This window comes from Salvia splendens, chromosome 14 (assembly GCF_004379255.2).
Source record: "Salvia splendens isolate huo1 chromosome 14, SspV2, whole genome shotgun sequence".
NCBI classification, from domain to species: domain Eukaryota; kingdom Viridiplantae; phylum Streptophyta; class Magnoliopsida; order Lamiales; family Lamiaceae; genus Salvia; species Salvia splendens.
In genome coordinates this window covers 19,061,657-19,076,164 of record NC_056045.1, presented here as the reverse complement: position 1 = coordinate 19,076,164, position 14,508 = coordinate 19,061,657, and the positions used below count along the sequence as shown (strand labels likewise).

At 33.1% G+C, this 14,508-nt stretch overlaps 1 protein-coding gene across 1 annotated transcript; it reads right to left on the bottom strand.

The window, feature by feature from the left end:
- Positions 1-8,726: 8,726 nt before the first annotated feature.
- LOC121763594 (casein kinase II subunit alpha-like) lies at positions 8,727-14,005 on the bottom strand. The gene is made up of 10 exons (XM_042159648.1): positions 13,779-14,005; positions 13,556-13,685; positions 12,824-13,018; positions 12,027-12,184; positions 10,219-10,309; positions 9,851-9,916; positions 9,511-9,593; positions 9,344-9,407; positions 9,200-9,268; positions 8,727-9,023 (listed from the first exon to the last, which is right to left on the bottom strand). The coding sequence occupies exons 1-10, from the start codon at positions 13,988-13,990 to the stop codon at positions 8,964-8,966; spliced, it is 1,128 nt and encodes a 375-aa protein (XP_042015582.1). The 5' UTR covers positions 13,991-14,005; the 3' UTR covers positions 8,727-8,963.
- Between the last annotated feature and the right edge of the window lie 503 nt (positions 14,006-14,508).

Genomic DNA, 14,508 nt, shown 5'->3' with positions numbered 1-14,508 from the left:
GGAATTGAATCACGTGGAATTGAATTCAATCGCGAATGAAGTAATCAGATTTGTAATCAGAATTGAATTCAGAATTGAATTCAAACGCGAATTCAATCGCGAATGAATGAATGAATCGCGAATTCAATCAGATTTGAAATGAAAGAATCGCAGATTTGGAATGAATGTGAATATGTGATCGCGTAAGATCGCATGTTTAAATTCATATTGTAATTTCCTAAAATACCCTCAGCATATTTTCTATAATTAAAATAAATAATATTTATTCCATTAAGATGTGTGACTGAGATTTGTTCTCTAGTTATACACTTAAGATTAGTTATATCTTGATCACTATCCTATATATATATATATATATATATATATAGGGTCCTGTTAGGTTGAGATTATTTAGCTAAATTGAGAAATGAGATGCAATATCAGCCACTAACCCACAAGATTAACTAAATGTCAACAGCTATCACATTATGTCAACACGGGGGTATAAGTGTCATTTCGTGTTTTAATGTGTCGGATTGTTGACATGGCTTGTATGTCTAGTTGACATGACTTATAATTGTTGTTGACATGGTTGTACGTGTAATTGACATAGCTTGTAACACAGTTGACATGGCTTGTATGTGTAGTTGACACGATATGTACCGTAGTTGACATGACATGTATGTGACATTGACACGATATGCACCATAGTTGTCATAGTGTCACCGGCTTATATATCAAATGTCAACAACTTATAGTAAAATGTATCAGTTTGTATATCAAATGTCAAAAGCTTGTATATATTGTCAACAACTCAAAAACAATTATTGTAATTAAAAAATAACAACTATTTGAATTAATCTTCTCTAAGCATCATAGTATACAACTATGCAATAGCTTAATTGATAATTCCATAACAGAAACGGAGACGGAGTCGGAGGAGATTGACTCGCCGGAGGTGGAGCGGCTGAGGGAGGATCTGTTGGACGGAATCGACGAGGATTCCGATCTCTGCACTTCCATCCACGACCTCGACTCGTTCATGAAGAGTTTCGAGGAGGAAATCACTACATTTCCCACTTCCAGTCACGGATCCGGAGCGGCTGAGGAAAGAATCGTCGAATCGGCGTCGGATTGCGGCGAATCCGGAGAGGTTGAGGAAGGAATCTTCGAATTGGTGTCGAATTCCGGCGAATCGCGGCCGGATCTAGGCTATCTGCTCGAGGCGTCGGACGACGAGCTAGGGATTCCACCTCCGGCGGCGTGAGGAGGAGCGTTGCCGTGATTTGAGGCGGAGCATCAGCGAGAAGGGTCGGAAAAGAGTGGGGGAGGAGATGAGCAGAAGGTGGAGGCGTAAGGGAAGAAGAATGGGAGGGGAGAAGTTAGTTTTCATTTGTTTTCAACTAAATTTACCATTATACCCTTTCATAATAAATTAATCTAAAAATATTTTTTTGTGGCAAAATCTGGACCACTCATTTAATAAAAATGAGTGGCTGATGTTGCATCTCATTTCTCAATTAGCCTAAAAAATCTCAATTGATCATGGACCTATATATATATATATATATATATATATATATATATAGGATTGTATTCAATGTCGAACTTATTTTTGGGACCGAACCAGAGACCAAATCTCATCCACCCATTGTTTTAATCTCATGGTTATATTTAATATACCCAAGTTTGTTTTTTATATTCAATAAAATTGGAAGAAGGGTTGATTAGGAATTCCAATGTTATAGCAGTTACTATATTAACAATTTAACATAATTTACGCCACTCAATTATGGAAACAATCTTCATGATTTTTTTTTTTTCATCCAGCGTAATATCTTTATGGTATTCTTATGCAAATCAATTTCAAAAATAATTTTCTCAATTACGTTGTGATATACAATGATCTGCTTATAATTCTCAATTTCATAGCTCGTTCTCCATGGAGGGTTCAACCATCCCAATAGAAATAGATGTTTCTCCTATGACATGACGTCAATGGATGATATAAACAGCCCCACCCCTTAATAGAACAAAAATGGAGAATTTAACCACCACCACGATGATTCTTGACGAACATCAATGGAGGATTTAACCATTTCCACGCCCTCTTCAAACGAATCTCATGGAATAATAATAATAATAATAATAATAATAATAATAATAATAATAATAATAATAATAATAATAATAATAATAATAATAATAATAATAATAATAATAATATAATAATAATAATAATAATAATAATAATAATAATAATAATAATAATAATAATAATAATATATCAGTAACATAGACTCCAGTTGGGTCGTTGTTTGATTCAGAGTCGGAATCATCACAACAAGACCTTCATCCATCTAAAGGCTAACGCCCTATCATCACAACAAGTACACGATTTAGTTCAATATTAACCAATCGTGTGGAATAATTCTCGTGGGGTAATTATCTTACGTAATGAACTATATTCGTTATTAAAATGAAATAATTCATATGAATAATCCATTTCTAGTTAAACGTGTTTTATTAACTCGCGTACAATGAAACTACATAATGAACTAAATGAATGTTAGTGATGAACCAATTATCTCCTTTTAATGAAGCAATATAATTCATTTTCCTTGCTTTGCATTTCATTGCTTGCGATTCTCTAAGTATGCTTCTGCTGCTTTTGGAGAAGTCATGTTGTACGTGCAACATGAACACAACCTATTGTCATATTTCACATAATTAAAAATAGGGCATTCAATATATACATTTAGTTCATTTTTAAAGGAAAATAGTTCATCCCAATTAAAAATAAACAAATATCATTATATATTAAAATAGTGTCGTGAGACAATAAAATAGTTCATCCGTGGCCTTAGTTCATTCACATTGTCAAACATGATATCCAATATATGCATCAGTTCACTATTAAAGTAATACATTTCACCCTATTTATCAAATGAACACAAGCTGCTGGTATATTTTACAGAATTAAAAAACATGGCATTCAAGTTATACATTCTATTCATTTTTAAAGTAATACGATTCATCCAAATAAAAAAAATGAACATAGATCATTACCAAATTAAAATGGTGCATTGGGACATCAAAATAGTTCTTCATTCGCGTTGGCAAACATGGCATCCAAACCAAAAATCATTACATAATTATCCGACCTCAACTTCTCACAAACTCTTTCTTCTTCCTCTTTGACACCTATTATTTTCGTGAAAATTTTATTCACATCGAATGGACCAATTCGAATAAAAATGAAGTGAAGCACCGGCCTTCATCATCTCTGTATTTCGAAACAAAAGCATGATGTTCGCCAACAATTTCAAATATTTTAACGATTCAAAACAGAAAATGCATTATGTAAATATAACCTTTCAATACTTCGACCGGTGTTAAGTAGACACGCTTTTAGATCAGTTTGCGTTTTTGCTGCGTTTCGATCGTTAAAGTTCTTCATTACAATCCCACAAAGTAAATAAAATGTTAAGAAAATTCTGAGTTCAATTTTTAGTCTACCTGGTCCAATATGTTTTAATATTCCCCCGCCAACATCTTCTCTGGTTCCTCCAACATCACCGTTCCCAGCACCAATTGTAGTTTTCATAGTTTCTACCTCAACTGTAGCTAAAAAAGGGGAACACGAAATTAAACCTAAACCTACTTCATTTGCATCATACAAAGCTTACTTCAGTAGAAAAATAAAATAGTTCATTCTATGATGAACTAGGTTCAGCTAAAGAGTAAACCGTGTGTACACACCACAATTCATTTAGATTCTGTCACACCAAAATTAAAAGCATACAAAACTTGCTTCATTACATAGATAATATAGTTCATTTTAGAGAAGTGTACACACCAAAATTTCCAGAACACACAGAAGTGGAACACAAAATTACCATAATTCTGCCGGAATGAAGTTACTGTAATTCAGCCCGAAAATGACCTAAATATGGAAGAAAGGACTACATATTATAATGTTATAACTTCATCTTATAATGTTATAATTTCATCCAAAAAAATTAACACAATTTGAAATGAACCAAATATGAAACAAATCACTTCATCTTATAATGTAACGAGTTCATCTTATACTTTTACTACTTCATCATATAATGAAATAACTTCATATTCTAATTTGAACCTTCCCAAAAAATAATTCAAATTTAAAACGAAACAAATTTGAATCAAAATACTTCATCTACTAATGTAATAACTTCGTCTTATGTCGTAGGCATTTCATCTTATACTGAAATCACTCATATCTCTTGAATAGCTTCCATGAAATCCAAAAATCAGAATCAAAACAGTAAAATAAAAGTAGACATCAATTGAACCATCTTAGAATGCAATCCAAAGCCAGCAATTGATTAATCTTACTACTCATTTCCTCAAACACGCGCAGCAATCTCCGGTGTGGCCTACTAGATTGCCCACCCCAACCTTTGACTAAAAGTAGTTGTTTTACCTGTGTTCAATAATTTCATTACAAAAACATTTCTACACTTCACCAGAGACCGAATTGTAACTACAGAACCATCTTTACAATTGAAAAAAACAATTAAGAACTCACCACAAAATACACTACAAAATGAATCGAAATTAGAAATTAAAGTATGGAATCACTTCATCTTATTATCACATTGCTTCATCTTATAATGTAATAACTTCACAAGAGAAATGAAAACATTTTGTTTAAATGAACCAAATTTGCACAGTCCAAAACAAATAACTCCATCTTCTGACAAAATTTCTTCATCCTTTTACGAATGATTTCATCTTATATTGTAATCAATTCACAGTATACAACAAAAATGAACCAATTTTGAACCATCAAACAAATCGAAACTCATATCTTGAAGATCCCGAATAAATCCGAAACTGAGAACCAAAATGGTAAACAAATGAAGCAAAAACAGAATTATAACCCTCTCAATTACAAAAATAGGGACCCAAATTTAAAACGAAATTTTGGGTTAACTCACCACAAGTTTCAGGTTCATTCGACGGAGATTTTGATCTCGGTTTGCCTTTCTGAGACATCAAATAAACCTTGAAATTTAGAATTCTTTTTCACAGCCATTGTGAAACTCGCACAACGTTCGTGATGAAGTATCGTCCATGGATGAAAATCCTGCCACCAGGTGTGAAGTTGGAGAAGAAGGCGGAAAGAGATGAATATGTGAATGGGCAAGTAGTCGATTAGGGTAAAAGAAATAAATCCTTATTATTTACTCCCAAATCTTACGGACATACCTTATAGAATTTCAGTTGACCTAATGTATTATGACTAAATAGCCCCTCAGCTGAAATAAATTGCTCATAAGATGAATGACGAAAATTATTTGTACAATATCACATCTCATCCATCAAAAATTAGATCCAAAGGCCATATTTTAGTCTCTAGTTCAACACTAAAGGGGTGGTGTGCATATAATGGGACCCTATATATATGTATATATATATATATATATATATATATATATAGTCGTGATCAGATGATAACCCCTAAATATCGTAATAACCCTATAACCAAATCTGGACCACACATATTTCTAATCATGCGGTTGAGATTCAAACTTAGATTTACTTCATAAAAAAAAGCGCGGGGGTAAAACTGTCATTTCTCTCATTTAATTTCTGAATTTTGCCAAATATCACGTAAAATGATAAAATGATAGGTTTATTGCATAGAATGATAGTTTTGAGATTCAAACTTAGATTTACTTCATAAAAAAAGCGCGGGGGTAAAACTGTCATTTCCCTCATTTAATTTCTGAATTTCGCCAAATATCACGTAAAATGATTAAATGATAAAATGATAGGTTTATTGCATAGAATGATAGTTTTGCCGGATAGAATGATACTCTGAGTTGATAAAATGATACTTTTAACTGACTGATAAAATGATAGGTTTATTGCATAGAATGATAGTTTTGCCGGATAGAATGATACTCTGAGTTGATAAAATGATACTTTTGACTGGCTGATAAAATGATAAAATGATAGGTTTATTGCATAGAATGATAGTTTTGCCGGATAGAATGATACTCTAAGTTGCTAAAATGATACTTTTGACCGACTGATAAAATGATAAAATGATAGGTTTATTGCATAGAATGATAGTTTTGCCGGATAGAATGATACTCTGAGTTGATAAAATGATACTTCTGACCGACTGATAAAATGATAAAATGATAGGTTTATTGCATAGAATGATAGTTTTGCCGGATAGAATGATACTCTGAGTTGATAAAATGATACTTTTAGCTTATAAATGTTAGGTTTACTGCATAAAATGATAGTTTTGCCGGATAGAATGATACTCTGAGTTGATAAAATGATACTTTTAGCTTATAAATGTTAGGTTTACTGCATAAAATGATAGTTTTGCCGGATAGAATGATACTTTTAGCCGATAGAATGATAGGTATTTTTGATGTATAAAATGACATTTTTGTTTAATAAAATAATACTTTTACCTGATAAAATGATAATCTAAGCGGATAAAATTACAGAAACCTTATAAAATGATAGTTTTTCCGGATAGAATGATACTCTAAGCTGATAAAATGATACTTTTAGCTTATAAATGTTAGGTTTACTGCATAAAATGATAGTTTTGCCGGATAGAATGATACTTTCAGCCGATAGAATGATAGTTTTGTCGGGTAGAATGATACTTTCAGCCGATAGAATGATAGGTACTTTTGGTGTATAAAATGACATTTTTGTTTAATAAAATGATACTTTTACCTGATAAAATGATAGTCTAAGCGGATAAAATGACAGTAACCTTATAAAAATGATAGTTTAGCTGAAGAAATTGCATATAAGCTGATAAAATGATACTTTAACGTGACAAAATGACATAAAACTGATAAAATGATAGTTTTTTCGGATAAAATGATACTTTCAGCCGATAGAATGATAGTTTTGTCGGGTAGAATGATACTTTCAGCCGATAGAATGATAGGTATTTTTGGTGTATAAAATGACATTTTTATTTAATAAAATGATACTTTTACCTGATAAAATGATAATCTAAGCGGATAAAATGACAGTAACCTTATAAAAATGATAGTTTAGCTGAAGAAATTGCATATAAGCTGATAAAATGATACTTTAACGTGACAAAATGACATAAAACTGATAAAATGATAGTTTTTCCGGATAGAATGATACTTTCAGCCGATAGAATGATAGTTTTGCCGGGTAGAATGATACTTTCAGCCGATAGAATGATAGGTATTTTTGGTGTATAAAATGACATTTTTATTTAATAAAATGATGCTTTTACCTGATAAAATGATAATCTAAGCGGATAAAATGACAGTTAGCTTATAAAAATGATAGTTTAGCTGAAGAAATTGCATATAAGCTGATAAAATGATACTTTAACGTGACAAAATGACATAAAACTGATAAAATGATAGTTTTGCCGGATAGAATGATACTTTCAGTCGATAGAATGATAGTTTTGCCGGGTAGAATGATACTTTCAGCCGATAGAATAATAGGTATTTTTGGTGTATGAAATGACATTTTTGTTTAATAAAATGATACTGTATAAAATGATAATCTAAGCGGATAAAATGACAGTTAGCTTATAAAAATGATACTCTAAGTTGATAAAATGATACGTTTACTGCTTTGTGATAAAATGATAGGTTTATTTCATAGAATGATAGTTTTGCCGGATAGAATGATACTCTGAGTTGATAAAATGATACTTTTGACTGACTGATAAAATGATATATGTTATGTTTATTGCATAGAATGATAGTTTTGCCCGATAGAATGATAGTTTTGCCCGATAGAATGATACTTTTGACTGACTGATAAAATGATAAAATGAGCGAAATTCATAAATTAAATGAGCGAAATTTGGATACGTAAATTTTATCATGAGAGAAATGACATATTTACCCCCGCGCTTTTTTTTATGAAGTAAATCTAAGTTTGAATCTAGACCGCGTGATTTTAAAAATGTGTGGTCCAGATTTAGTTATAGGATTATTACGGAAATTAGGGTTATCATTATAACGCACCCATATATATATATATATATAGGTATATATATATATATATATATGGGTTTTGATCCATGCAAAACCATTCTTAATACAAAAATGCAGAACCAAGCATACAAAAGTCATTTTTAGGTCATTGTAAGCTTATTTTTACGTCATTATAGTAAGGATGACATGAAATGATCTTAACATGACCTCAAACCCAAAGTTTATAATATGACCTAAAACTGCTTTACAATGACCCTCCGTGTTTTTGTTTAATTATTGACCATTGGATTGTCAAATCTCATGGTCAGGATTTGGTCTGGATTTTGTATTGAGATCAAGTTTTGTATTGATCATTTTCCTAGGTATATATATATATCTATGTGTGTGTGTGTGTGTGTGTGGCGTTCGGTTGCCATGACTAATATCATGAGACTATCCATCTAGTATTAAGTTTTGAGATTATTTTAGTTGGAGGGGGGAGGCTATGACTAATTATCATGAGACTATCCATCTAGGATTACGTTGAAGGGTTCGTTCTTATGAACCAAACATGATACATATTTAATCATAAGATTTAATCTTGCCAACCGAACACCCCCATAGAGGATTGAAAGAAGAAAACAACATTGAGCAGATCAAAATCTAGCAGATCGCACTCGACAAAACAGTTACAGAACAACGAATCTAGGCCGTTACAAAGGCCACAAACACAAACACGATTTCTGCTTCAGTTTCAAGCAACGGATAATTTAATTGAAGAAATCAATCATGAAAATCTATCTCATAAACCACACACAGACAGCGCTGACACAAATTTGTGTACAGTGAAGTACAACAAACTTGTGAATGAATCAGATGGTAACCACAGACAGAGCTACTCAACTTGAATGATCATCAGTACAAGTTTACAAGAACAAGAAGAATAACTGGGCACCTCAAACTCGGAGACCCCTCCTTCAAATCCTATTGGCCACGACTTCTGCGGCCTTCTGCATTCCTTATCGGATGAAAGTAAGGATGTGCCTGCACAAGATTACAACCATCAGTCAAAAGCAAAAGAAATGCTTTAGCAGCAACCATTAAATAGGATATAGAGAGAATGGCGTATAAATTGGATAAAGATGATTCCATATCTCAAATTCCATCATAAGAAAAACAAATATCCCTGTTGGAAACAGTCAGGTGAAGAAAGAAGGTACCATTGCTTCCTTTGCAGTTGGCCTTTCTTGATGATCATATCGCAACAACTTGTCAACAAAATCAATTGCCTTCAGATGATAAAAGAATATTTTCAGTCAAATATTATATCAAAAACTTAATTTTGATATGGATGAACTGCTTACATCAGGAACAGCCAAATGTTGATTATCAGCATTGATGAATTTTGTCCACGGCTTTCTACTATGCCTAGATTGACACACCAGGAAATCAGTATTATCTTATAGACTTCTACTAAGAATATATAAATAAATACAAACGGAAAACCAATTGCAAGTCTCATATATTTCACCTTCCAACAAGAGCTGCGAGATTTTGGTCTAATTCCAAGCGGTACTTGTTCAAATAGACATTCAACTCATCCGTACCCAATACCTGCCATTTTATCAAGATTTGAAACCTTACTACCAATATTGAGTATTGTGATATTATCATAAACTTATGATGCATTATACACAGAAAGGATGCAATTAAACTCAAAGGACATGATCATCTTATTAAACTGAAGGTGAGAATTAATCGCTAGAACATGGGATACATTCCAATCTCAGCCATGTGAACAACTTATCTGGAAAAAAAAAACGAGTTCAAGTCAAAGAGTAAATTCACTAGAGAGTTATCTTTCGACATACCTTTGCAATCTTGACCAGTTGATCATAATTATCATGCCCATAGAAGAAAGGCTCCTTGCGGAATATCTACACAGCACAAGTTTCACATAAGCATAGTTAGAAAAAGGAAAGTGCATATTTAATTTAGGTACGACCATTTAAAATCACATCTGCCATCCACACATCACAAGAAATCAGATAAAAGTCTCTCGTGAGGCTTCAGGAAGAATAGCTACAATAGAGATTGAGATGCTTGCTATAATATATGTGAGCATAGTCTATTTTACATTCTGATTCTTCCATATTTAGAAACATACAGAAAGGATAGCATTATAGAAGAATAGAAGTTTAACACCTACAACAGAGACAGATTAAAGAAATAAGCATACCATTCCAGCAAACATACAGCCCAAGCTCCATAAGTCCAAGGAGTAATCATAATCTTGCAAATCAACCAGAAGTTCAGGGCCTTTAAAATATCTGTGCATATGGCAAAAAAAAATTAAAAATGCATACATTTAGTACACAGCTAGAAGCAACATAATCAAACAAATACCCATACTCGTAACCATGAATCTGAAATCATCTTTCAACTAATAAATATGGTAAGGAACAGAGATCTAGGAGGAGAGTCTGAGTTAAGAGGCTGCTACCTAGATATTTAAATATACAATAAGCTGGCCGAAGTGAAACATGGAGCCAAACACATTTCAATAATTTAACTACATAAAATGCTTAGCAATTCTCATGCCAACTGTTCCCTTCACTCTTCAGTGTAATATACATGAGATTAGAACTTAAGGCAATTATTTGCATATATCTATTTAGCACATGTGACTGTCAAAATCATCCATCAAATCTGATCCTAGCACAATAATCAGATGATTTGCATCAATATTAAGATCCCAAATTTCTCATGTCGAATATCATATATTTTGTTTGGACATAATGGTGATGACATGGAAAAGAGATACTGCCATTATCAAGAAGTAATCATAATTCTGATCCCCAAGACCCCAAGGTTTACCAATAGTTTCAACTTCAGTTGGCTTATAAATTTGCAAGAGAACCAAGTTCTACGGTTAATACAAAATTGAAACAAGTCACAAATGATCAAACTATGCCCTTATTTCCTAACTGTCAGATTATACATATTAGAAGACTTCTAGCTAATTATTAATAGGTCACAATCAAATTCATGATTCATCCACCGCCTCTTATGAGATAACAAAAAACAAAGTAAATTACCATTAGGACATGAATCAATAGGATATTAACAGTGACCGATAATTGACCATATGCACTGCAGTTGACAGAAATAATGTAATGATAAACTTGTACTTGACAATTAATTTCCTACCAAGAAGACAGAACTAATAGGGAAAATTCATTATAATCAAAACATGTTATTTTCTATAGTGAAATTTATGCTTGCCATCTTCTTTAATCATATTCCCTTGAAATCAAGTTCAAGGGACACCAATCACATTCACACCACTATTTACTAGCCACCTAGATGCATCTAAAGTTCCTAATTTTTTAGATTTTGACTGAAATATATTATACTCGCTATTCCAAATAAGTACTCCTATTAAATTATTAAATTATTATAGTTTCATAATAATAAGGTTTATTAATCAAAATTGCGATAATGAAAAAAGATGCAACACAAAATTAAGAATTGAGAATATATGTCCAATATTAAAAGATTCCACTTTGAAACTCATCAATTTGTTCACTTCAGCTAAACCAAACAATCGTCATTATTTCTCTCCAAACTGAATTTACAGAACCAAAATTTAATTCTCATTGAGTAAACTATCATTATCAGAATTATAACTCCTTATCTAGGTCAAGCCTGACGTCCACAATAATTCTAAGTGGAAATCTTAATACAATCAGAGCAATGGCACATTCATATAAACCTGATTCATCATAGATAAAAATAGCAGAACACAATATCAGAAGAATTTACTCTTCCTTTGACTTGGTAACAATCCTATATGAGCCTCATTTCCTTCGTTAGCAGTTGGTGGTCTATAAACTATACTTACGTGATTCTCTTCCACTAACTAAACCAGAGCATATAAGAAAAAGGGAGTGCAAATGAGAAAATATTCTTTCAACAAAGCAATACATATTCAAAAGGGAAGTACAGTTTTTAAATAGAGACCAGAGGTGAAGAATGATCGCAAACCTAGAAGCAACACGAACATTATATTCTTTCCCTGGATGGTAGAATTCAGCAAGTCCCCAGTCAATTAGGCGGAGTTTACGCTGCTCGTGATCTATCATGACATTATGGGGTTTCACATCCCGATGCATGATACCTTGAGAATGGCAATAGTCTAAAGCCTGTACATCAGTTAAAAAAAGCTTCAGCCTCTCCATCAGGAAACATCATTTCTATCACAGCTAGAAGAGATCCGGAGAAGAGGTGAGTGCGGGTAACTAATTCATTATAATTAGGCATGTGCTCATTTAGATACTCCTATTAACCAAGAAAACTAGCTTGCTTCAATTAAATTAGCAATAACAATAATAAAAAACCTAAACATCATTGCTGTTAGTGCTCAACCACATAATCGAGAGAAGAACCTATGGAAATTCCTGTTTCCTTTGTTGCTTGTCATATTTCCGTCCCCAGCAGAAAAAAGAACAGGGTCCTTGAACCTACTCTTCATACTCTAGTAAAAATGATGTTATGGTCTCCAAGTTCAGGTTGGAATAACAGGGGCATAAAATGATGCATCCACAAAAAAATATCAAACTGAAATGACTGAATCCATTTAGTTTCACTGTTCTTCAACTTCAACATGTCATACAAAATGTACGCATAAAATCAAGTTGGTATGAAAAATGATAGAATAGCACATGTCAAGTAATCCCTAGGGTAATAATATCAGCTGAGACAGAAAAAGTCCAAGAAGATAAAGACGAACTTGAAAGAAGACATAGAAGAAAAAGTAAGTGCAGATGAAAGAAGAGACTTACCTTCAAAAGTTCATATATGTAATATCTAATATCAAAGTCTGAAAGAGTGGGATACAGCACTTTAAAGTCCGTATTGTTCACATGTTCAAATATAAGACTTGGGGTCTTTGATTGCTGATCCCTCACAATATCAAGCAACTTCACAATATTTGGCCCTCCACTGAGATTCTGCAAAATCTTAATCTCTCTCTTGATCTGTAGAAATGGACACGACCATTCATATAAACCTTAAAACAATTACAAGTGCACACCAACATAGAAAAGTATATCAAACAAACTCTTGATTCAAACTTGCTTCACAATGCAACCAGAATAGTATTCAAGCAACAAGACTTCTTCTACTTATTTTTTTTTCTACATTCATATTTTCTCTTCTTAGTTCTTGTGAATTCTCCTCCGCCTCTGGCATTTATCTTTATCATTTCTCAAACTCCGTATTAGCTTTTCCTGATTCTTTACTGTCAAAATTCCCTCCAATTCAAACCCCAATTAAAATCAGAAACAAAAACCAAAATTAAGGCATCTCTATCTATTGCTAATGCTATCCTAATTGAAGTGAAACAACTCACTAGACCGTGGTTTTGATTTCGACCAAATTCCTATTCAATTAATCTATTAAATTGAATGTTAAGAAAAATATCCATTCAATCTTCTCCCCCTTATTGTTCATAGCAAGAAAATAGCATTTGACGGACAAGAAACTATCTTGAGGGAAAAAATTGATTTATCGACCTTCTTCTTCTTGACCGGTTTGAGGATTTTGATGATGCATTTCTCGTTATTGGTAACATGAATACCCTCAAAAACCTCGCTGTATTTCCCCCTACCAACCTTCCTCACCACCTCGTAATCATCCTGCTCCCTGTGGCACCCAATCAAAGCCAAAAAAAACAAATTAGATGAAAATAAAAGAAAAGAAAATTGATTGGAGCATCCGAATGGATTGATTGCCCACCCCCATTGAACAGTAAGCGCCTCGTAGTCCCAATAGTCGTTAGGGCGGATAACATTGACGTCTGAGTAGACCGGCGCCTTGGAGGGGGCTCCGGGCCGCCTAATCGCTTTCCCGATCTTCTGCGACATGGTTTCGAGCAAGCAGGGAGGGTAGACGGTGGAGGAGAGAAGAGAGATGAGAGTGGTGACGAGAGACGAAGAATTGGAGGGCATCAAATGGTAAGGTCATCCACGATAGGAATAGCCCAGCAATAGTCCGACCATATTCTAGCCATAAACTTCTCCTACCACATCATTAACACTAAAAATCAACATGTCACATTATCAAAACAAGCAAATAACTCAGTCATAGCCTAGTCATAGCCTAGCCACATCACTCAAAATTATACTACCTCCGTCCCCAAAAATTTATCTCACTTTGACCCAACACGGGTTTTAGGAAGTGTAATGGAAAGTGAGTTGAAAAGGTTAGTGGATTGTATAACTTATTTTTATATATTAGTTTTATAATAAAATGTGAGTATGAATGAGTTAGTGGAATATGGGATCCACTATCAAAAATAGTAAAAAGTGAAATGAGACAAATTTTGAGGGACGGACGAAAATGAAAAACTGGGACAAATTTTCAGGGACGGAGGCAGTATAAAACAAATAATTAACAATCACCAAAAATACGGAATTAAATTTACGACACAAATACGAGAAAATTCAATAATATTATTAAAATTTAA